Source organism: Larus michahellis, chromosome 4 (assembly GCF_964199755.1).
Source record: "Larus michahellis chromosome 4, bLarMic1.1, whole genome shotgun sequence".
Classification (NCBI taxonomy): Eukaryota; Metazoa; Chordata; class Aves; order Charadriiformes; family Laridae; genus Larus; species Larus michahellis.
In genome coordinates this window covers 48,275,342-48,299,229 of record NC_133899.1, presented here as the reverse complement: position 1 = coordinate 48,299,229, position 23,888 = coordinate 48,275,342, and the positions used below count along the sequence as shown (strand labels likewise).

At 57.4% G+C, this 23,888-nt stretch overlaps 1 protein-coding gene across 6 annotated transcripts in view; it reads left to right on the top strand.

Moving 5' to 3' along the window:
- The window catches only part of DGKZ (diacylglycerol kinase zeta), a 52,810-nt gene that overhangs the window by 8,867 nt on the left and 20,055 nt on the right, over positions 1-23,888 (top strand). For 3 of the 6 annotated variants that reach the window (XM_074584502.1, XM_074584503.1, XM_074584504.1), the window contains exons 2-5: positions 20,945-21,053; positions 21,752-21,847; positions 22,659-22,736; positions 23,081-23,137. In XM_074584502.1, coding sequence (XP_074440603.1) covers positions 20,945-21,053; positions 21,752-21,847; positions 22,659-22,736; positions 23,081-23,137 — 340 coding nt within the window. Of the gene's footprint in view, positions 1-6,570; positions 6,670-11,402; positions 11,558-19,373; positions 20,178-20,944; positions 21,054-21,751; positions 21,848-22,658; positions 22,737-23,080; positions 23,138-23,888 lie in introns of those variants that run through there. The other 3 variants (XM_074584500.1, XM_074584498.1, XM_074584501.1) reach the window with 3 other exon arrangements.

The window sequence follows — 23,888 nt, the reverse complement described above, 5'->3', positions numbered from 1 at the left end:
GGTCTGAGGGGACCTCTGGAGGTCACCTGGCCCACCCCCCTGCCTCGAAGCAGGGCCGAATTTGATCAGGCTGCTGATGTTGAGTTTTGAGTGTCACCGGGGTGGAGACTGCACGGCCTCCCCAGGCACCTGCTCCCATGCTTCAGCTCCTGCTGCTTTTTTTTTTTTTTCCCCTGATATCTATTCAGAGTTTCCCTTGTTGCAGCCTGTGCCTGTTGTCTCTTAGGTTGTTGCTGTGCACCTCTGGGCAGCATCTTGCTCGGTCTTCTGTGTACCTTCCCATCAGGTAGCTGAAGATGGCAATAATATTCCCCCTTAACCTTCTCTTCTGCAGGCCAAACCACCCTGGTTATCTCAGCTCTCCTGTATCTGATAGCTCCTGCCCTCAACCAACTTCGTAGGCCTCTGCTGAACTTGCTACAGCTCATCTGCATTTTTGGCGTACCGGGGGGGGGCCAAAGCAGGATGCAGTGCTCCCGGGTGGTGTCACAGGTGCTGGATGGAGAGGAAAGGCCCCAATTTCAACCTCCACAGCAAAGCTGGAGATGGGAGTGGAGGGCTTGCAAGGTCACCCCACCATGGAGCAGTGCTCTCCTCTGCTCTGGTTTCAGAGCTGATGCAGTGGCTGCCTGGAGCTCCTGTCAGTCTCTGGCCTGTCCTCAGTACTGTATGGCATCTGTCTCTGGCTCCCAGGGGTTCAGGCTGCCGTTCCTGCAAAGTACATCAGAGCCTGCACCAAGGAGACGTTCTGCACATGTGAGCAACCTTCTGCAGCGTGGATGTGTGCGGGAAGAGGCAAAGTGGGATGGGCTGGAGGGGGCCAGCACGTCTGCTGGGATGGCTGGGAGTGCTCATCAGGTTGTTTGGTGCATGGATGCTTCTCCCGCTTTCATCCACTGATGGTGGACGCAGTTTCCTCCATCTCAGGGTGATGAATGCAGCACCCTGAGCTGCGGGGGAGTAAGGAGAGATTCCCATGGGCCTCCGAGAAGGAAGGGGCTCCCACACATATCCGTGGGAGGTGGGCTTGCTGGGAAGCTGTGCGGGATAATTGGCTGCATGCTGCTGAATTTGTGCCCACCTGAGTGTCAGAGCCAAGGGCGACGTGAAGTTCCACCTCCTCTGAGGGAATTGCGGGGGAAGGCTTTGCTGCACTTTCTTTTGGTGAAAAGTACAGCCAGCTCCTACCTCCCAAATGCTTTCCAACAACCATCGGTGAGGAAATTTGCACCCCTTTTGATGCTGTACTTCAGCCAGGCTGTACGTGGCTGGGAAGCAGGTCTATGGGAAACTTATGCAATGGGCAGGAGCTTGCCCACTGGTGGCAGTGAGTCTCTGGAGAGCCCTGGCTTCAAGGGGAGAGGTCTCCTGAGGTAGACACATGCTGCTGGGCTCTGCCAGCATTGACAGCGGGAGGCACAGCCATGGCCAGGCGAGGGACAGGTCCACAAAATGGCAAGGGAGCACCCCTTGTCCTCATGGGAGGTGAGCCCCGAGGGGATTTGAAGCAAGAGAGGGGTGAGCCCCCAAGCTCTGGCCTCCGGCGATGTGTTAGTCCTCTGTGTTTTGCAAGCGGGCTTATTTCTGTACCTTGTAATTGCCTTAAAGGAGGGTGGAGTAATTGGCTCCAGAGCTGACAGAGACAAGTGCACAATACGTGCATCCGGGCCACGGATGGGTAATTCTTTTAATTGGGCTGATAAAGAGATTGGGGCTGATCAGATAATAGGTGGTTAGGATTAAATTTCCTTCCTAGGTGCCCCGTTTCTTGTACTGTGAGTGAACAACACGGTTTACCCTTTCCATGGGAGGACTTGGGGAGGGAGAGCGAGTGCTGGGCACAAAGCCCCCTTCTTGCTCTCCCCCGTGCAGGAGAGGTGGGATGCTGAAATGGGTCTTCCCCGAGGGCTTTAGGGTCTTTAACACATCTCCCTTCGGAGGAGGTGCGTGTGATGGCCGGGTCTGCTGCGGCAGCGTAAGCAGGGAGTGTAGCTGCCATCGGGGCAGCTGGTGGGCAGTTGCCCTGCAGAGAGCGTGGGACGAAGGTTTTGGCTGTGGTCCTTTGGCAAGCCCAGCTCTGGAGCCTGCACATGAGCCCGAGGGCACCTGCCATTGCCCCGGGGAAGGTCTGTGGGTGGCACGGCGTGTGGGTAAACGGCACTCGAGAAACTGAGCCGAGCACCCGCCTACGTCTTTCTGGGACGTCTCTTGTCACTGTCTTTCTTTCAGCTTGACGCTCGCGCCCATGTGAAAGCTGTGGGAGATGTGCTGGTGGGACAGTAGCCCAGCCTTCCTCATCCCTGCTGTGCAGGGTGGCACCGCCGCGTCCCCTCCAACCTGCTGGCCCTTGGCCGGTGAGCGATTCCAGCCAGGGCGCAGGGCTTTGGGTTTTCTTTCCCCGAGCACGGGTGCAGTAGAGGGGCGGTGCGGTGGGGTAAGTCCCAGGCCCCCTGGCAGGCAGATGGTGGTGAGGAGCCTGAAGTTTGCAATCTGTGTGCTGGCAGGCTGAGAGCAACGCTTACCTCGGGACAGGCTTTTTCACAATGCACCTTTGCTGCCAGCGAGGTTGAGCAATCCTCCTCCTCCTCCTCCTCCTCTTCCACACATGCAGCTTTTGCACGCCTCCAGCTCTGGAACCTTCCACCCTCTGCTCCCCATCCAGCTCACCCAGGTGATGGGTGGCATTAGCTGGGCCCAGGCCAGCGACACCCGTGGGAGTCCCCAGCTGTCCCCTGCCGTGACACCTGGGCTTGTTTGCAGGGCAGACGGGATGTGCCGGGAGAGCTGTTCCTGCTGCCGTGTTTGCTCTGCGCTCTCTGCTCTGGGCCTGACCTCCCATGGGGGACTTTTGATCTTGCCAGGGGGGGAAAAAAAAGGCAAAAAAAAAAAAAAAAGCACTGGGCAGGCTGAGCAGCTCTAGCCTCCCAGTGGGGCTGTTGGGATGAGACAGGGAAGGATCAGAGAGGGGGGATCCTGGCTGCTCCCAGAGGCTGGGACCTTCATTAGCATGGTCCCTGCTTGCCACCTGCCTCGTCTCTCCAGCCCCAGGCACCCACTGGTGACTCCGCTGCCCTCCTGAAATCAGAGCGGTGCTGTGCAGCCACACTGGAGAAGGTGGCAGGACCTCTAATCTGCTTAGGAGTTGGAGCATCCCTTCCAGGAAACCCTGTAATCTACTCAAGGCGTTGAGAGGAGGGAGGACACGGGACCTCTTCCCTCCTTTGACCCAAAACGATGGGAAGAGAAGGGCGGGGGGGGGCAGGCGGGGCACTGGGAGCGGGCACAGGTCTTTGCGAGGAGATAGTGTTAAGAGGGGAGAGGCAGAGCCATGGATGTTGCAAAGTGCGAGAGTTTGGGGGCTGTTGGATTGCATGAATCCTCTTGGGGACTAAGAGCAGATGCCAGCCCTCTGGGATGGGACGGATGCTCTCGTGGAAGGCAACCTGAGCTCCGGCAGGCAGTGGGGGATGCAGCGTAGGATTTCCTTCTCTCATCATGGTGTTGTCCCTGGGGAGCAGACAGTCTCCCCAGAGACTTGGCAAAGCCTCTAAATATAACTTCCAGCTCTGCTCTCGCTGGAGCTCTGGTTTCTTTCTCCCAGGTGCCTCTGTGAGCTGAAGCTCCTGAGTTACCTTTCAGCCATGCGTTCGCTTGCTTCCTGGCTCCTGTAAATGAGTGCTGACTTCTGAGGTGCTGAGCTAGGGCTGAAGGTTGAGGCTTGACCCTTGGGCCTAAAAACCATCCTTTTCAGAAGAGACGGGGGCTGGCACGAGTTGAATTGCTTCTGCTGGAGAATTTTAGAGGTAGGGACTCTGGTGCAGGACCTACTAGGGGACGTGGACAAGGTGTGGAAATAGGGGAAACCTGTCCTGCTGGTTCTTGAGCTGGCACCAGACTCCAAGGGAATAAGTGCCTTTGTCTTTGCAATCCCAAGTCCCGGAGCTTTCCCCGGGCCGGCTCTCCAGTATTACAAAAGTAATACCCTGTGTTTCTGTTGCCACTTGCAGGCCTGGCAGCAGCTGCAGTCTCTCTTTGGGAGCTGGGAGGCTTTCTTCTCCTCCACATCAGGACGTCAGGTGGAGGGTGCAGCTCTGCCAAGGCAAGTGATGAGGCTGTGCTGGCCAGGCCGGTGCCCAGCGGGGATGGAGTCCTCTGGTCTCTGCCTGGCATATGTGTTAGGCCCAGCACTGTTATCCTCCTGCCTGTGGCTTAGGGGTTGATGCCTGGGGGTGTTAACTTTGTAGTTAACCATGAGCTCTGCCCCCAGGGGAAACTCTTCCTCATCACACCAGGGACTAAGTGAGAGGACCTCTTCGCAGTTCCTGCCGTCCCAGACAGCAGGAGTTAATGGGCATCAGCCCTGCCTGCTGGGCAGGTTGTGCTGTCTGGGTTAAGCTGCCAATTCCAGTTTCTACCTGCAGCCGTTGCTCCCGCTCCTGGGAACAGCCTGCCTGAGCTTTGCCCATCTCATGGCTGTCAGCCTTTCCCAGTAGACCAGGGCCTGGGGAAATAAGTGAAGCATCCCCCATCTCAGAGGAGAGCTGTCAGGGACCAGTAGGAGCTGGGGACCCGTCTCTGGGGGGCTGAGGGGATGCTGCCCAAGGCGCGGGTGCGGGGTGGTAGGTACGTGGCACTGGTGTGGGAAGCCCCTCCCTGGGGCCAGAGGTTTGGCCAGAGGTCCTCCAACCTTTGGCTGCCGCCCGTTCCTCCACGTGCCCTGAGTCAGTGGGAGATGCCTTCAGTCCACCTCACGGGCATTGTGGCAGGATGCCGGCTCGTGGCGGGCTCTAGCCGCACTGCAGCCTGGTCCCAGCCTCACAGAGGGGGGTCCCAGCCAGAGAGGCGTGAAAATCCCACGCAGGACCAGCAGGGAAAAAAAGCTCGGTGTTCACCCCTTCCCTGGCTCTGCTCACCCCGTCTCCCTTCCCCTGCTTGCCCGCCGCAGCTCAGCTCTCTGCGGGGCGGGAGCAGTCCATGCTCTGAAACACGCTGTGGCTTTGCAGAAAGTCACGTGCCCCTGCTGGCTGGCTGTCCCAGGAAGTCAGGAGAGCTAACGAAGAGGCTCGTTGCTGAGGGTTTTCCCCTTGTTTTGGCGGAGCTCAGCTCCCACAGGAAACGTGGGTGCCAGAACAGCCCGTCCCTCACTTACTGTTGGCAGCCCAGGTGTGGAGCCAAAGAGTGGGGGGACTCCTTCCTGCCTGCTCCCCCCTGGCTGGGGGGGTCCCACCACCTCTCCAGGGCAGGGCTCGCTGGCAGGATGAGGATGGAGAGTAATGGGGCAGAAGTACCTTAGAGCTTCTTCCCGAGCTCCCAGCCTCCGGACACGACCCGTAGCCAGCCTGGAGAGGGAGCAGGGGGCCGTGCAGCCGGCCACGTGCTGGCCCCTCTGTGTGAAAGTTCCGTCTCGATCAGATTATTTGTATCTTGTCCTGCCTTGCTGCCCCGGCCCTGGCCAGGAGCCACTTGGATCCCACGCTAAGCTTCTTACCGCGTGAGCCAGAGGTCACCACGCAAGCGGACATGGCGTGGGGCACTCTGGTGGCAGGCACCCGGCAGCTGCTTGCTGCTGAAATGTGGCGGGCGGGGGGGAGGGAGATGTTTTCTGCAGGGATTTTGCACCCGTCGGAGGCTGGCAGATGGTGGGATTAAGAGGTGGCAGGGCACCTGTCCTGTGAGAGCTGCTGGGGTGCACGATCGGAGGCACCCGGCTCCCAGCTGGGCTACAGGTTGGCCTGGGGCCAGGGGATGCTCCAGCAGAGGCTGCTGGCGACGACCACCGCCTGGGCTCCAACAACGGCCTTGCCGGCCCACGAGTTTTCTTGTCGTTTGAACAAAGCAGATGTGGTGGGGGTGGGTGTTGGAGGGGTCCCAAGAAAGGCGCTCCTTCTCTGCGCTGGGTCACCAAGAGCTTTGTTCCACGGCCACTGGCTGGTGGTGGCTCGGGGCTCCCAGGGCTCGGTGCTTGCGTGCAGGGGCCGAGGGTTGGGAGCAGGCAGCTGCCCTGCCCAAACAATGCTCCTCCATGCAAAGCTTGGTGGGTGCCTTCATGATTTATTTGAAATTCAAATCCATGCCCAGGCCCAGCGGTCAAGGTGAAGGCTGCCAGGAGCCGGGCTGGCGCAGGGGAGGAGGGAGGAAAGCAGGGCTCCCTCTCTGTGCCAGCCTGGCCCTGCTCCCTGAGCTGTGCACCCTGTGGAGGTGCAGGGTCTGGGCACCCTTAGGCTGGGTCAGGCTGGAGGTTGCTCTGGATGGGTCTGGGTTAGTATCCCAGAAGCTGGAGTGTGGTGCTTGATGTTTGCTGGGTGGCTCTGAAGGGAGAAATGGCCTTGCTGACCCCAGCTCCATGGGCATGTTGCCTGCATTGACCTCCATGGCTGACAGCAGGAGTGGTGGCCCGGGTGCCATTAGGACCCCTGGGGTCTGCAAATGCCAGGGCTGTGGGGAGAGTGCGTGGGGTGGAGGGTTGGCACTGGGGAAGCAAAGCCGTGGAGGGGGAGAACAGTGCCATGTGCCAGGTGGCCAGGCGTATTTATGGGGAGGGTTTGCTGACCACTCTCTTTGTGTCCCTAGACTCCACCTGCCCCACAAAGGTGTCTTCCCTTGTCTCCAGGGCAGCCAGCCCGACCGATGGGGATCCAGGAGGATAAAGCACCGGCCAGCGGTGTATAAGTACGTGGTAATTTTATTGGCTTGCGCAGGCTGTGCAGTCCCAGCAGCTGCCGCAACGTTTCTGCTCGAGAGCTCTCCTCCCTCCCACCCACGTCTTGCCCCACGTCACCCTCTTTTGTCTGCACTAACCGAGGCCGCCGAAAGCCAGGCTGCCTGCCTGTGTCACTAACCGTGTTCTAGAGGGCAGCTCGCTGCCGGACTTTCATCAGCTAACATGGCAGCCCCTGTTTTGCTGGTGTTTGGGATGAAGGTCAGTTGAGGTCTTCCTCCTCTATGTCCTAGCCATTGTGGGCATGAGGGCCATAACACCTAGAGCCTGTGCATGCTAAGCACTTTGAAGACCTAAGATGACAATGCCGAGAGGGTGGTTTAGCCAAATGGCTGAAGCAGCCTGAAGTTCAGTAGGGCTGGGGCTGCCAGACATGATGGGAACCCAGGGCCTGGGAGGCAGTCACGATTGCTGGGATGTAGTTGCTGTGTGGGAGCTGATACCTAGGTGTCATGGTTTAACCCCAGCCGGCAACTGGGACCACACAGCCACTCACTTCCTCCCTCCATGGCAGGATGGGGAAGAGAATCGGAAGAGTAAAAGTGAGAGAACTCATGGGTTGAGGTAAAGACAGTTTAATAAGTAAAGCAAAAGCCATGCACACAAGCAAAGCAAAACAAGGAATTTACTCACTACTTCCCATCGGCAGGCAGGTGTTCAGCCATCTCCAGGGAAGCACAGCTCCATCACGTATAACAGTTACTTGGGAAGACAAATGCCATAACTCCAAATGTGTCTCCCTCCCCACCTTCTTCCCTCCTCTGCCGGCTTTATATACTGAGCATGATGTCACATGGCATGGAATATCCCTTTGGTCAGTTGGGGTCAGTTGTCCCAGCTGTGTCCCCTCCTAGCGTTTGTGCCCTCCCAGCCTACTGGCTGGTGGGACAGCATGAGGAGCTGGAAAGGCCTTGACTGCTTAGCAACAACCAAAACAATGAGTGTGCTATCAACAGTATTCCCATCCCAAGCCTAAAATGTAGCTCTGTACCAGCTGTTAGTGAGAAAGTCAACTTTATCCCAGCCAAAACCATGACACTGGGCTAGCCATGGTGTTGGGGGCTCACGAGCGTTCCTGCGGAAACGTAGAGGTAGGGATGAGTTCCCAGGCTGCCTACGCCATGGTCTTTGTGGAGCAGCACGTCAGCCTGGTCAGGATTTGGCTATGCTTGTGTGAGTGCCATGCAGAAGCACTGTAGCAAAAGACACGCACTGAGGACTGCTGCTTCCTGGCTTCTGCGAAACGGTTTCTCTGTGTATCGCTCCGTCTGCATGGCATCCTGGGCCTTTCCGAGTTTCCTGCTCGGTCTCCAGCCTTGTAGATATAAAAGTCTCCTGTCCCAGTGCTGCTTGCGAGTCTCCTGTCCCAGTGCTGCTTGCGAGTCCCGTGGTTGGAGGTGTTAGGGGCAAGAGGCAGCGCGGCCGGTTAGTGCTCTGCAGAGGGGAGGTGGCTGGGTTTTGGAGAGGCCCAACGTGCCGTGGGTTGAACACCAGAGGGCACGGTCGCTCTTCGATGCTCTGCTGTGCAGCTCCGGCCCTTTCCCTGGGGCTTGCTTCAGCTGAGTGTTGTGGCACGTCCTCTCTGCAGGGTCACTGGCCTTGTCTCCTCGCTCCTGGTTTTGCTTTCCTCTCTTCTGCAAGGGAGGCCTTTTGCAAAGCATCTGTGAGGAGCCTTTTTTGTGCTGCCCAGGGTGAAGGGGCCGGTGAGCTTGCTGGCTTAAACTTGTCAGCTGCTGCCGCGGGCTGGCTGATGCTCGGAGGCAAAAGCTGTGCAGGCTTGCATGTCCTAGTAGCACTCGGAGCCATACAACAACACCTGCTCCAGTGGTCTCCAGAGCACCCGGTGTCACCCTGTGGGAGTGAGAGCAGAGAAATTTGGGGAGCAGAGTCGGGTAGCCCTGCGCTACCAGTCTGTGGTGAAGCGTTAGCCCACACCGGGAAGGGAGACAGTGGTCTACTCTCTGCATCGGCAGTGCCTCTTCCACTGGGATCTCCTCTCCAAAGGACGGCAGGAGGAAAGAGCCCATCGGTGAGGCTGCAAAAGCTGGTAGATGGGGGAGTGTTAGGGTGAGAGAAAAAAGGAAGCACATAAAAGCAGATATGCTGAGGGCATTTACAATAAAAAGAGTGGAGGAGGGAAAAAAAAATCAACTTCTCCTGCCCTCCCATTTGTAGCAGAAGGATAAACTGACATTTAGCAAAACCAAGAAGTGATAGATTTAACAGTGCTAAAAGGCGTCACTTTAATTTTGACATGAGGTGAGGGAGAAAAAGACTCAGTAGCTCGCTGCCACGGGGTGAAAAAGTGAAACCAAAGATTAGACTTGGTATCAGTAACAGGGTCACAGTTAAACCAACAAATGCCTTTTTGGTGGTAAGTAGGCATGTGCTTTGCTTAGTCATAGGGTCACGATGAAGGCTTGGGATGCAGAAATGTGTATTTCCTGTCTTAGCCTCTGGCTCTGCAGGGGGGGAGATCACTGGGGGCTGGGTTTCTCAGGGATGCTGAGCAGTTCTCCCCTTGCAGACACCTGCAGGGGCTGCCACTTGTGGTTTCAGGTGCGTGGGACCAGGCTCTCCTCGCTTGGAAAGCCTTGCTCAGGGCTGCGTGGGGCTGGGCAGCCTCTTGGCTCAGAACAGTGGTTTCTGCTTGAACGTGGCAGACTGAAAACTGTGACAACAGCACGGGTAGCCAAAGGTCTGACTTGCCTCCCCTTCGCCTGTGTGCGTGTTTGCAGGGTGAGGGCTTGGTGAGTGACAGGGGGAAGGAAGAGAAACAGCAGCAGGAAGGTTTGCCTGGCTGGCTTGAAGACAGGGCTCTTGGGCATCCCACTCCTGCTGCCTCCAGGGAAAGGGACTTGGAGAACCAGTGACCTGGTCTCTTGCTGGTCTGCTTGACGTGTGAGGGATTTTGGGGCCAGCTAGAGTCCGCTCTGGGCATCCAGCATCCCTCCAGGCTGTTTGCATTTGCAAGTCCAGGTGGGCTGGCCCAGGAGCAAGGTGGGACTATGATGGGGATGAGGAGCAGCGGGTGGTGTCAGTGGGGGTCTCTGCTGTGCATAGACTGCGGGGGACAGGGAGAGCAGGATGGGCACGGGGCAGTTGGAGAGAAGCTCTCTTGGCGGGAGATGGGGCTGGGTACATATCTCTTACCAGGCATCTTTGCTCTAAATGGGCGGCTAGTTATAGCACGATTTTAATTTCCTCTCTGATAAAACATCCTGCCAGTCCCAGTAAGTAGGTCTTAACAGCAATGGACTAGGGGCCCTTCTGCAGCCCCTCCTCCTCCTGTGGTTACAGCTGGCACTATGGCTGCTCTGGGGCTGTGAGGATGCTGGGACCTGCTCAGCTGCTAGTGGCAACTGGCCTTTTCCTGGCACTGGGAAGAGAAGTCCAAAGGACATGTACTCCAAAAGGAGCAGAGCCCTCCATCCTCCAGCAGCTGCTGGGTTTTAGGGGAGGGAGGGCTGAGCAGGGATGAACATCTCCTGCCTGCCCTGGGTATCTACAGCTTCTCTTCCCCCTCCGGTGCTGTGAGAAAAGGGCCGAACGCAAGTCCTGCAGCAGCTTTGGTGGTGAAGAGGTTTGCTCACGTGTCCTCACCCACCCTGGGCTCCCGCTGCTTTGCAAAGGCCACTCGCTTCTTCTGCCGTGACACAGACTGCAGCGGTGGTGGTGGCTCAGCCTTTGGGCCTGGCTCCCCTCTGGTTAATGGTTTCCTGTGAGCTGCTTTCAAGATACCCATCGGGAAAGGCAGCTGGCTGCCTTTGCTTTCACCGTGCTGGCAGCAACCTCCCCTGATGTTTTGTTGTGATCATTTTACTGTAGTCTCTCTCCAGGCCCCAAGGAGCACTGGGCACGGTCCAAAGGCATGCACGCTCCTACACACAGAGAAGATCATCTCCCCGTCTAATTTTAGCCATGACATGTAGGCAAGGGCAGGCAGGAGGAGGCAGGGTGTGAAAGGACGAGATCCCAGCTGTGGCCACTCGAGCTGACTCACTATGGCCGCGTGCACGGCCATCGGTTCCCATCCCCGGGTAAATGACCAAAATAACAATAGCTGGTGACTCACCCCTTGCAGGCATGGTGGAGCGAGCTGGCCTTCGACGTGACCCCCCCCCCCTCCGCTCTCGGCAAAAGCCAAAGCAGAGATGGGTTTTGTGGCCCCGAAAGGCAGCTGGGTTGTGTTTGGCCAGGAGCAGGTCCCTGGGGGCGGCTGGGGGACCCAGATAGCAACGAAGCATGACGGGGAGGTCCCCCGCCTGGCTGCCAGAGGTCCCATGGGGGCTTTGCAGCAACAAGGTGAGGTAAAAAAACTCCTGAGATGTCTGTGGAGCCTGCCCGGACCACACACTGTCAGTAACTCAGGAGCAAGTTACGTCCTGTGCACAAACACAGGCTCTCCACGGCAAGCGCCTCAGCTCTCATGAGCCGTGCAATCCCTTGGATCTTTATTGAGGTCCCGAGGAGGCAGGAGAGAATCGCCTCCTTGGCGGGTTCTTCCCCTTATCCTCCTCTTGCTCTCCGAGGGAAGCAGTGGCATCCCCTAGCTGCAGTTGGGTGCTCGGAGGGCGGCAGGGTGCCATGGGGGGACCCCTCTCTTTCTGGGCCCCGTGTTGTGCATGCGCCTCAGCCGGGGGCTGCTCAGAGAGGAAGTGCAGTTGGTTATTTTAACGAGCGCTGTCAGGGTTTGCAACGCGGGGAGGAGGCGGAGGGAGAAGCGGAGCGCTCGCTCTCCAAACTAGGACTTGGTTGGGGAGGGCTGGCCCGCCGCTGCTGCCTGGCCACCGCCACCCGCTCGGCACCTGCAGGGACCCCCGCGCCGCTCCAGATCAGGTCACGGGGGCTTTTCCCCACGCTCTCCCCTTCTCTCCTCCTCCTTCTCCTCTTCTTCCTCATCACTCACGGTTCTTTGCTTTTGTTTGTGCCGGGTGGGGGATGGGAGGGGGCCGAGGGAGCCAGCCCTTAGTTCGTGGGTATGGTCTGAGCAGGTACCGGGTCCCATTCTGTTGGGTTACGGCAGGGGGAAGCAGACCCTGGAGTCATCCCTGAGACCCTCAGCCTTGCTCCTGCTGAGCTGTGTTTGCTGCCAGAGGCTGGAGCAAGCCCGCAGGGCTATGAGCTGTCCCCAGGGCTGAGGCGGGGGCTGTCACCGAGTGCTGCTGTGGCACTCAGTGACAGCTGGCTGTTGTTTCCCCTTTGGAAGAAGGGTAGGGTGTTTCCCTGCCAGGGGTATGTTTCCAGCCACCCAGTCTGCTGCCCGTTATGGCACTGGCTGTGTCCTTGCCAGCCTGTGTGGCATGGGGATGGCAGCAGGGAACCTGCAAGTGGCAGAGCACAGTGGCGTGGGGAGACAGCCTGTGCCAGGACCCCTGGACCCTGGCCACTTTGCCCTGGGATAGTTTAGGGAAGCAGGACTGGCTTGTGGGCTCCTGGCGTCTCCCCTGGTGCTGGTGGCAGTGAGGCGTCCTGCTTCTGCTGGGAGCGGTGGGATGCCCCTCCTGACCCCTGCCATGGGCTGGAGGGAGGCATGCAGCTCCCATCTTTCTGTTATCAGTGCCTGTAGCTGAGCGCCTGAGGCTCTCTTGGATTTGTTTTGGGAGTTGCAAAGGTCTTTGCATGCCTTTGGGAGGTCCGAAGACTTCCCAGTCCTGGGAATCGCTGCCTGCGCTCTGCATCTGCCACGCTGCAGCTTTACCTTTACGCCGGGTTCATCGCCTCCTCCCTGGGGCTGCTGCCCTGGGCAGAGGCTGCGTGTTGCCCTGACCATGCCGGGATGTTGCCCTCATGTGCAGGGGGAAAACTCTGGGACTTCTCGGGGAGTTTGGATCAGACAGCTGGGCTGTGGGACCGACCTCCCTTTAAATAGCACATCTCTCGAGTCCTTCCTCTCTGGGAGGTGCAGAGCTGTGTGTACTGAAGGAGGGGACCAGCCCTGGGGAGGACGGTGGGAATCCGCTAAAGAAACCACAGGCTAGGCACCCAAATTGCCGGGGTGCCCTGCCGAGCCCCCCACCACTTTGCGTCGTGCATGTCGCTCTGCAAAGGGAGCTCAGAGAGAGAAAAGAAACTCTCAAAGTCCTTCCCAGCCTGCATTGCTGGTCCTGCTGATGGGACCAAAATAGAAACTGCACGGCCGGCCTCTCCCCCGACCCCTGCTCTGCCTCAGCCCCAGCACGCTGGTGGTGATTGCTCACCCTTCGCGTTTCATCCCGGATTAATTCACTGCCCGAGGCCGTCAGTCTTGCTGTTTGGCTCCCCAGCCAAACACAGAGGCAGATTGTTTAAATCAGGGCTGTCGGGTTTCTTGATAACTGGGAGGCAGATTATTTACTGTAGTGGCAAATAAACTTCATAATGTTATGATGGTGGAAAGTTGTCAAGGGATATGAAAGCCCGGAGTCAGCCCAGGAGCCTCCAAGGAGACGCCTTTGGTTTAAATTAAGACAAAACACTGTCTTCCATGGATTTTGGGAAGGAAATCACATTGTTGTAATGGGAACATTACTCTGAGCCTTAGGGCTGGCAAACTCTTGACTTTATAAAGCGTTAAGTGGAGGGTCTGAGCTAGTCTGGCAGATGTGCCTTAAAGCACATCTCAGGTTTTCCCTAAGAAGGCGGTGAAGGGGAGGTGGCACCAGGGCATCGTGCAGAGCCTGGGGAGAGGTGGGGTGGATCTGCCACCAGAAAGATGTGGGGTTATGCTAGGAACTATAAAAAAATCTCAGGCCATTCTGTTCCCAGCCCCCGTTCTCCCAGAAAGCCAGACTTGAGAGCATTTTTTTGTGAGGGGCCAAGCAGGAGAGTGGGATGGCTGATCCCTTTGCTTTGCCTTCGTCAAGGCAGGGCCAGTCAGTAGGAACCGCGCTCAGGTCGCTGCATGGCCTTGGGCAGTTCCTTCCACTTGGTTTTGTCCCTTGGAGAAGCTTCCCATGGCAAGCTGCAAAGCTGCAGCGTTTTGTTTCTTTGCCTTGCCTACAACACCCTGCAAGGAGATGCTGGTGCCTGTCCCTGCATCCATCCCCCTTCTCCGTGTGGTGTCCCAGCTCCCAGTGGAGTTTGAATACCCTGAAGGTGGTGTGAGGTTGAAGTTAGTGGCCGTGTCTCATCCCTGGCATGGTGATCTGCCCGGGGTACCTGCATTCAGAAGTGATGCTGAACTGGTGATGGTGAGCTGGCACTGCCAGCCTGGGGTGTGCCCTGAAGTTCCTGTCCCCTGAAATAAACCCCGTGGGTGAGTTTTGCTTCTGGCCATCTTGTGCAGGGATCCCATTACCCTTTCGTGTCTGGGGTGTGTCAGGGTGTTTGCATCAGGTCCACACGCTAGCACCGCTGCGATGCTGTGGAGCAGAGGTGTGTACGTGTGGGAGCAGGAGACTGCAAGTTGTGCTCTTGCTTGGCCACGTGCAAGATGGGTACAGTGGCCAAACTGATGTTGCTGCCTGTCCCTTGTGAAGCAATGCAGTCCTGGGGCCTCCAGGTTGCTCAACCAAAGCGCCCAGTAGCATTGGCAAGCTTCTGAGCAAGTTAGCAAAGCCTTTAGATGTTGCCAGGGGTGCCTTGCTCTCTCTGTCCAAGCCCAGTAGCCCTGGCAGGGGCCTCCACGCAGCTCCCTGCAGAGATGGCTGCCAGGGCTGCACGTGCAGAGACCTCAGGGCAGGGCGGAGGTCCTCTGCAGCTGCATGTGTGACCACCAGCCGGTTTCTAAGCCCTTGCCTTGCTTTCTTACTAGGAGGGAGGTCTGAAGTCCTCTGGGTCAACCCTCGGGTCCACTGAGAGATAGGTGGGGACCTGTTCCCCTCTGAGTGCCCTGCAAGGACCAGAAACTGCCTTCTGCAGCCTGGAAGGGCAGCCTTAAGGTTGCAGCAGTAATTTCCTCCTCTGCAGTATGATGATGACAGTACAACTGAGAATGTCCTTGGCCACAGTTTACCCTGGGAATGCCATGCTCTTGTAGCTCGGGGGGCTGGGAGCGAGGTGCTGTGGCCTGTGTAGGTGGTGGCACTTGTTGCAGTAGATCAAATGAATGAATCCTAAAATAGAAGGTGAGCATGGTCCATAGCTCACCTCTTGCCATGCTTTGAAAGGTTCATGGTTTGGATGGAGCCTCCTTACCCGTGTGCTAGGGTTGGTGAGCGGGGAGCCACATCTCCGTGCTCATACTGGAGGGTGCTGTGTGTCCCCAGTGCAGGGAGCTCCTGACTCCATTTTATTTGCGTGACATAGGAGAGATTACAGCTGCAATGGAAATTTTGGGGAGAAACAAAGTGTGTAGAGTTTAGGAACTTGCTAGTCACTGCTTATCTCACTGCACCCAAAGCCCTGAGGGCTGCACCACATCTTGACCAGCATGCTCCCTTCCCCATCTGACATGGGGGCATCTTCCTCAGCAGACCTTATCTATGCCAGTTGCTCTTTGTGGCATGTCAGAGAGGGCTGGCCAGGGAGCCAGAGGGAGAGGAGAGATTGGTGGCTGGTGCCTGAGAGCAGGAACGTAGAGTGGGGACAGGATCTCAGCAGGTGTGGTGTGGGGACGGCAGTGTACATGGGAAGGTTGAGTATCAGAGCACTGAAGGGATGGCAGGGTGCAAGCTTGTGATGGAAACCAAGGCTGAAGGCAAGCGGCAGTATGTCAGCAGGACGGGGATGAGCTGCAGCTCCCTGGATGGGCTCCCGGGCTCTTGTCCCTCAGTCCCTCCGGTGCCCTGTCAGGGACGAGGCAGAGAGGCAGCAACCCAGGAGATCTTGGTGTCATGCAGAGCTGGCTATTAATAACACTTACACTTTCCCCGTGGTTGAGCTGTGCAAGTCAAGTGTCCTTGGCAGGGGAAGACAACTTGTAAACTGAAACGGGCTGCTGCTTGCACACTGCCAGCTCCGGTGCTACAGCAGCTCCCCAGCACCCGCAGCAAGCTGGGATGCAGGGACGCAGCCAGACGCCGTCAGGAAGGGCGCTCGTCACGGAGCAGGGCAAAACTCTAGAATTCATTTCCCTTGCTGTAGCCCCGTGGTTGGAAAAAATGCTTTCCAGTCGACTAACTGGAGGTTTGCTGAAAGGTCAGGAAGAGCTGATGGTGTTTTTCAAGTCCAGACTTCTCTACAGCTCAAGGCTTGTACGTTGTGCTGCCAGCAGTGTCCTACAGAAGGGTCCTCTTGCCACCCTTGGTGCCAGGAGAGGGGTGCCAGGTTTGGCACTGTATGATGGTAACCTGGGATTTCTCTTGCTTCTGGGTGCTGGCAGGAATAGACCAGGCTGCTGGAGGGACACGGGATAAAAATGTAGAGGAAGGGCCAAGCAGGCACATGGCACAGCATCCCTGTACATGTCTAAGGGCACAGAGGGCCTGTTTGGTATGGTACAGAGGGGTTTGTTTGAGGCTAGTGAGCAAAGCAGAATAATGGAGCTCAATATCAAGAAGCTCCTCCTGACATGGGCAGAGCCCACGGCATGTTTAACCCTAGGAGTCAGCCTGTCTGGTTTTGGAGCTGCCACCACTGCAGGAGGGATGGCTGCTGGCTGTTCAGACAGGAGGATCTCCATATCAGCCAATCCACACGCTCTGCGTCCACTGAAGTTACAGGATGCAAGTTTTTCCTCTTTGATCCTTGCTTGACTTTTGTAGGGCATGTAGATCCTGCCACCGAGGTTAGCTCTGTCCTTAGACTCTAAGTGCCCAGACAGCTTCCTGCAGCAGCCCCCTCAACCCCCGGTCTCGAGGGCAGCGCTGCTGCTGCCCGTGCTCCAGGACATGTTCCTGCTTCAGCAGCATCTCTGCTCACCAATGCTCAGCGGAGAACATAGGAGGCTGAGGAACTCTGAGGAAAAAAAAAAACCTCCCAAGAGCTCTGGCTGCAGATCGTGAGGAGACCAGAGCTGCTGACTCCTTCCTCATTCACAGAATGAGATTGAAACGATAGTGCAAAGCTGCTTGTAAGTAGAGTTGATGTCCTAGTGCGTGCAGCAGTACTTCCTTTCCCTCCCACCCTGCAAATGCCAGGCTGTCTCCATCCAGCCTCCTTACCTAACTGAGCATTGATGTAGTCTGCAGAGCAGCAACAGGTGATGGTTCTTTTCCATCTTGTCTGAGGGACAAACAGTGGAGATCCCAGAAATGTGTTGGTGCTAGGCCAGGGGCTTCAGGGCTTAGCTCCTCTCAGGCTCCTCTCCACCCAGTGCGTGGTTCCCCGGCTGCCCTGCATGCAGCTCTGCTTGGGCACATCAGCCCTGGGCACCCCCAGCAGTCTGTCCATCTGCTCTGCCAGCGGCCGCTCTCAACACCTGCGATACACCATTTGGAGCTCAGATTGGAAGTAAGTTGCGAGAGATGGGGATATCTTCACCATCTTATCTGAGCTGCCACGTGGTGCTGTTGTGGGCTGTCAGATGGTTGCCCAGTAATAACCTTCACCACTGGTGGCCTGAGTGTGAGTCTGCGTGCCACTTGCAGGCAGCCCTGAAGATAAAAAGAACTATAATCAGCTAGTACCCAAACATAAATGTCAAGCCAAGGTTGTTCTAGCAGATTTCCTCACGAGACTGTCGTGCAAAAAGGAAGGAAGCTGTGTTGAGAGATCTTCCTGTCCATAGCAGCAGCTCAGCAAGCAGTACAGCAGCTTCATGCTAGTAGAATATCTGGGACAGGAGGGAGCATCCATTCAGCTCATTCGGGATGTAGTTGGACAGTATGTCTCCCCCAGCAGCTAAAGCTGGCCAAGAAAGGTCTGCTGCAGCATGTCACACCAGGCAGTGTTCTCTCTTGGGTTTTTTAACATTTTATTTGTTCAGATAGTTTTCAAGACCTGTTGGTGATGATGCAGTTTACTGGGCATCATCGTTTACTGGGCATCATCCTGCAAATGATGGGGAGAAAGGAGCAGGAATGGAGCACTGCAGGGTTGGGGATGGGCTGGATGGAAGCAGCATGATCAATAAAACCTGCTTTTGCCCACCGCAAAGCTGCACAGGCCTTGATGGTGTGATAGTTAACCTGCTGGTCACCAGGTAGCACTGGGTGGACCTGCATTGCTCAGTGTGGTGGGACTTGAGAAATCCCTCTAAGGACGTTGCACTTTCTACTTGCTTTCAGTTCAGCCAGGCTCTAGCAGCCCTCATGCTGCTTTTCGAACTGCAGATTCCTCTGGAGGGCGTCTCTGTCCTTCCTTCCCTCCTTGTGCTTTGTTACTGAGTACAGACATGGCAACAAGGCTGTAGAAACTAAAGAGCCGTCTTTCTTGCATACCAGGCTGGAGGAGAACGAACCAAGCCTGACCTCCAAAACCGCAAACTCAGCTTTGTACTGCTCCAAAAGAAATAGAGGTGCAGCCCGATGGGTTGCCTGTGGTACAAGCACTAAGCAAAAGCTCCAGTTTGTGGTTCAGAAAATAACGCATATGTCCATCGTACATGCATATCCCACACAAAAAGGGAAGCTTCTGACAAGTTTTCCTGCTTGTGTGGACTTCAGGGCAGTGGAGGTTTGGTCCGGGGTGTTCTTCTGAAGGTCCTCTGGTGTTGCTGACCTGCAAGCAAGTGCATAAAAGAACATGAGAAGGGAGGAAGGTAGAAGCGAGTGCAGCAGGTGCTAACCATAGTGCAGTAGTGAGTGGTGTGCCCGTACCATGGTAGACCGTGGAAATTGTTGAGAGTGACAGTGGTGGTTTGTGTGTGCCTGCAGGCTGCCAGGGTCCTCTGCCTTGGTAGCAATTGAAGAGCCAGAAGTTTGCTTCTACCAAACTGTGGGTCTTGGTGGTTTTTTTGAGTTGCCCCTGAAGAAATCCTCTCTATTTAGCAGCTGAAGAGAGGCAGCGGCTGGAAGGTGGGAGCAAAGCACTAGCTCTGGAGGAGGGGAGCGCTGGAGCTAGCCAGGTTCAGCCCCTTCCGCTCCAGCCTTTGCATGCCAAGCCACCAGCACTGAAACTGCTACATCACCTTCCACCTGTGGCCCGGGGCTTTCCATGGACTGCTGCAATGTCCGGGCAGCCTGTCAAGCTTCGAGGGCTGGGCAGGGAAAGTTCGAGAGCCCCAGTAAAGCTCTTTCTACCGGGAGAGGGAAGTTTTACGCAGGACGTATGGGATGATTTTCCTAGCTCTCCTCTGCTCTACTCCAGCTCTCCCAGCCTCTAGCTCTCCCAGCCAGCTCCTGCCAAATCTGCCTGACCTGCTTTTGCTTACCTGGTTGGGTTTCTTCTTTAGGATTCGCGAGGGCTTAGTTTCGGTTTGCTACAAATTCGGTGGGGCTGGCGCTTAGCCAGAGCCATTCCCCTGGGGAAAACCAGGTGGACCAGCACCAGGAGAGAGGTGGGGATAGTTGCCAGGGCTGATTGGTACTTCGGGGTGCAGGGCAGGGGCTCTGCCGATCCCACAGCAGTGAGCAGGGGCTGCAGAGGGTCCCGGCCAGGCGGTGACACCTGCCCTGCCATCACAGCACCCTGGGCTGAGCCATGAGACTCAAGGAGCGGGGGAACTCTGGGAATCAGGAGACCCAGTGGTGCATCTACCCAGCAAGCAGGTCCCAGCCCTGCCGTGTGTTACAGGTGGCATCACCATGTCCCCCACGCTCTGTCCCTTGCTGCCCCCCTGCCCCTGACCCCCACAGCCTGGCCCAGGGTCTCATGGTGGAGCCTATGTAATTCCTGGTCTCTGTGTTAACAGCCACCGTCCGGGTGCGATGGAAACCTTTTTTAGGCGGCACTTTGGGAGGAAGGGGCTGCGGCGTGCCAGCGCAGTGGCCGTGCCCACAGGCAAGGCCAGGCGGCGCTCCCAGGCCGGGTTGCCCTCTGCCTCGCTGGCCCAGCGCCGCCGGGGCTCAGGCGCCCCGCTGCCGGCCCTCTCCTGCCTGGGCCTGCCACGGCACCACAGCCCCCGCCGCCGCTCCAGCACCACGCCACCATGCCTCAGCCCCAGGTTCGCCGTCCAGATGAAGCACGGGGGCCGGGGGCGAGCCATCGACGCCCACCTGCTGGGTCCCTCCGTCCTCCTGGCCAGCCTCATCCCCACCGGAGAGCAGGGGGACGGGGCAACCCGCACCGACAGCTCCGGATCCGAGTCTCTGGAGGATAGTGGCGATGCGGCGGCAGGACCCGAGGTGGGCCGGAGGGAGCGACGGGCAGAGGAGAGGTGGCTGGCCATGCTGCCCCGGATGCGGCCACTCCAGGCTGGGCTGCTGTCGCGGGGCCCCCGCTGCCTGCGGCGCACCTCCTCCCACCGCCTGCCCACCGAGTTCATGTATGGCCGGGCCACTTACGGCTTGCCGGGCCACTACCGCCGCCTCAGTCAGCGCCGCCGCTCCAGCGATGGCTCCCGGCCCGGGCTGCTCCCCTCCGGCCACCCGCGGCTGCTGGCCCGGCGCTGCGCGGGGGCGGCCGCAGCCGGCCACCCCTCTGCCGCCCTCCCTGAGTGCTTGGGACTGGAGCTCGCCCGCCACGCTGCACCGGACGGCTGGAGCCCCCGGCTGCTGTATGTATGGCGATGGCCCGGGGAGGGGAGGTTGGGTGCAGACCCAGGCTCATCAGGGAAGGAGGGAAGGGGCTCGGCGCCATTGGCCTTGGCTGCCATCCGTGTCTTGCAATGCTGCTCACGTCCCTTGAGCTTCTCCCACTCAGGCCAGCGCTGTCTCTGATGCTCTCGGTGCAGCCCCCAGGGCTTGCGGGCATCCCCTCCTGCCATCCGGGCCTGGCTGTGGGCTGGAGATGCACACTTTCTACAGCTGGTCTGCTCTGCTGCTCCTTCCCTCCACCCTAGCACACCTGGGAGAAGCTCACTTGCCCTAAACAAACAGCTGTGTTTTTTCTGGCCAGTTGTACTGGTCACCAAAAACACCCCAGGCTTTGAGGTGCCTTGGTATGGGAGAGCTGTGGGGAGCCTCTGCGGGGCAAGGGCTCCAGGTTGTCTCTGCAAAGGCAGCCCCACCATCAGCGCTTGGTGGAGCATCCCAGGCTGTTTTGCAATGGACCTGTCACCCCTGAGGGCTTTGACCCAGTAGGCCCAGGCTGTAACTTTTGCCAGGTGCAGGGTGTCTTTGGCTGAGCCGTCAGCAACATGGCCAGCATCTCTTCATCCCACAGGGCTGCCTCGCAGGAGTGGGTACTCCTCCACCAACGGTGCTGGGGATTCACCTCGTTTCCAGCCACTTGGTCCTGAAGATGGTTTTCTGTCCAGCCTCACCATCTTTGCACATATTCCCCCTCTTCTGATCTAATAGCCAGCCCTCCTGTGTCTTTCAGGAAAGCCATTGCCAAGTCCAGCCTCCAGCACATGGTAGCCCAGCCAAACCCTGCACTAGCCCTGAGGAGCGACTCGGAGAGGCAGATACGCAACACCGTGGACTGGAGTGTAAGTTGTGGCATGTTTTGCTGGGTGTTGCATGGAATGGGCTCCCGGCCAAGAAGCAGCAGGCTCTTCCCAGGCTGAGGCTTCCCAGGTGACTTCGGCTTTGACACATTTATGGCCTCCACCGTTGCCACCAGCTGGTGCCAGCATCTGTGCTGCTGGCAGCACCCCTTCATGCTGCAAAGAGAGGCTGTGCAGGCACAGGTGGTTCCTGGGAGGATGGCATAGTTACTCCACTGCCAAGTCTTCTGTTCCTGGCAGCCGAGGTCTTCTGGTGGCTGGGGACAAGCAGCAAGAGCAAGCCCCTGTTCCTTCGCAGGCAAAGCCTGACAGGTTTTAAGCCCCATCCTCAGGTTGTAGAACAGAAGCTGTTTCAGGATGGTCCCCTGTGTTGAGTTTGTCCCAATGCCTTCTCTCAGGGGGTGATGGAAGCAGCCCTCCTGTGCAGGACACTGCAGCTGGGCTGTGCATCTTGGAGCTGGTTTCCTGGGCCCTCTCATTTCCAACGGGTGGGGCATGGCAGCACCTTCATGAGGCTTCCTCTGTCCAGATGTTGGCCCTGGTTGTTCTGTGCATCTTGTCTCCCAGCCTACCCCTAGCTCCAACCCCCCAGCCTTGTCCCAGTATCTTGTCCTTTGCACAAAGCATTTTAGGAGCGCAGAAGCCCATCGCAGAGAAACACATTGTCTTGTACCTTTCAGGAGACCGCGGTCTATGGGGAGCACATCTGGTTTGAGACCAATGTCTCTGGGGACTTCTGCTACGTTGGGGAGCAGAACTGTATGGCGAAGCTGCTGGTGAGTCACCTGAGGTCGCCGGCCTCCCCAGCAAGGGCTGCTGATGCGGGCTGTGCTGCCACCCGGCGGGGACACCGCGAAGGCCTGCTGCTGCTGGCAGGAGAAACATGGGGGGGCCACCAATGTGGGGAGTGTGTCCCTCCTGCCTCTGCATGCTGGAGGGCTGAGTCCCCGGGTTCTGCTGCTGCTCAGTTTGCAATGGGAACCCAACGCGGGGCTGCCGCTTATCCGGAGGTGATGTGATGACATTCCAGGGAGAGGCTGTTGGGATCTCACGCCTTTAGAGGGAGAATCTGAATCCAGCTTCTCTGGAAAGACCTTTCAGTAGAGGAAAAAAGCGAGTACTGGCGACCCAGGCCTGCTGCCTGCTGCCTCCTGACCCTGCAGGCAGCACTCACCTTACAAGGTTGCTGCAGTTCTCCCTCCCGGCTTGCAGACTCGATCCTGCTTGTGCTGTGGACGTAAGGCACTGATGCCATCCTGTGCCTGCCCACGGGGCTTACCGTGGGATCCCTGCGAGTGCCTCCCAGACCAGCTTCCATGGTGCTCTCAGGCAGTGTCAGAAGAGGCCAAGGACTGATTAAGCAGAAGGAGAGCACCTCCGTGCTCTGTCCCAGACATGAGAGCATCTGCTCTAGGCGCACGCTTTGATCCATTTACTTGCAAGGGGTCTAGCTGTGTGCAGCTTCCCTATAGGACTTGTTCTGAATCCTTAAAAATGTGAAGGAGGTGTGAGGGGAGGCTGAGCCTGCCAGCTTCTGTACACTGCTATTTATATACATGTTTTTCCTCCCCTTTTCTCATCCTCCAGCAAAAACCTCTCTCCAGGCGTAAGTGTGCAGCCTGCAAGATCGTAGTGCATACGCCCTGCATTGAACAGCTGGAGAAAGTGAGTAGAGTCTGATAAGCCCTCTCTGTGGCTTGCAAAGCTGTAACAGCCTTTTCCTGGCCAGCCAGCCCTCCCTCTTGGGTAATGAAACACAAGAAGGCTGGGAAGACCTCATTGCAAAGAGGGGTTGTCTGAGGAGACAACACCAAAAAGAGCATTTGCTACATGATTGTGATCCCAGGCCTCATTTTGTTCAGTGAGAGAGTGAGAGAGATATGGAGGGAGAGGGGGGTTGCAGCAAGCACTGAACATCTCTACAGGCTCTGGGCCTGCTATAGAAAAAACTCCATGTTTCCTTTGGGTATGATGGTTTTACTGATTCCTCTCCTGTGTTTGATCCACAGATAAATTTCCGCTGCAAGCCTTCCTTCAGGGAGTCAGGATCCCGGAACGTACGGGAGGTGAGAGATGTGCCTGGGACACTGCCCACACCTGCCCCCCTCCTCCCCTTCCCAGTTTGGTGGCAAAGGCATCAGATGCTGCCAACACATTGCCCCTCAAGAGTGCAGGCATCATGCCTCCTCCTGGCTCAAGGAGGGTGGCCCAGTAAAAGGGATGTTTCTTTGCAAGGCAGCAGCACAGACTGGGTGTGAGAACTCTGCATGTGCTGGTTTGCATGTTCTAAAGCTCCTGCATCTGCATGGAGGGAACCTGAAAACGCGTGTTTCCTGGGAGAGGTTTCTCCCCCTACTTGTGCTGGTCTCCAAGCAAATAGAGGAAGCTGTGGCAAACAGCAGATCCCCAAGTCTCCCACAATTTGGAAGGGGAGAGTACGGGCTCGCTTCTGGCTGTATCGCTCAGCCCAGACCTGGGTGCCACAAGTACTCCAGGCAGCAGTGGAAGATGCCCGCAGTGGTGCTGTCGGACCCCTTTAGTCCATGTTCTAATGTCCTGGGTGTAAGCATTAGCCTGGGACCTTTCTTGTCAGCCTTCATGCTTCACCCTCCAGCCTGTGGAGCCAGCGTAGCCCACGTGGTGTTCTGGAGTGGGTGTGGATGGCTCAGTCACGGGCCACCATGTTTGTGCTGGCACAGCAGACTCAGTAGGGGGAAGGTACTCAAACGCAGGGCTGCCTGCTCAGAAATGCCAGTGTCACCTGGTAAGGTGAAAGCTTTCAACATCACTTTAAACCTTTCTTTCTTCCTTTGCCTC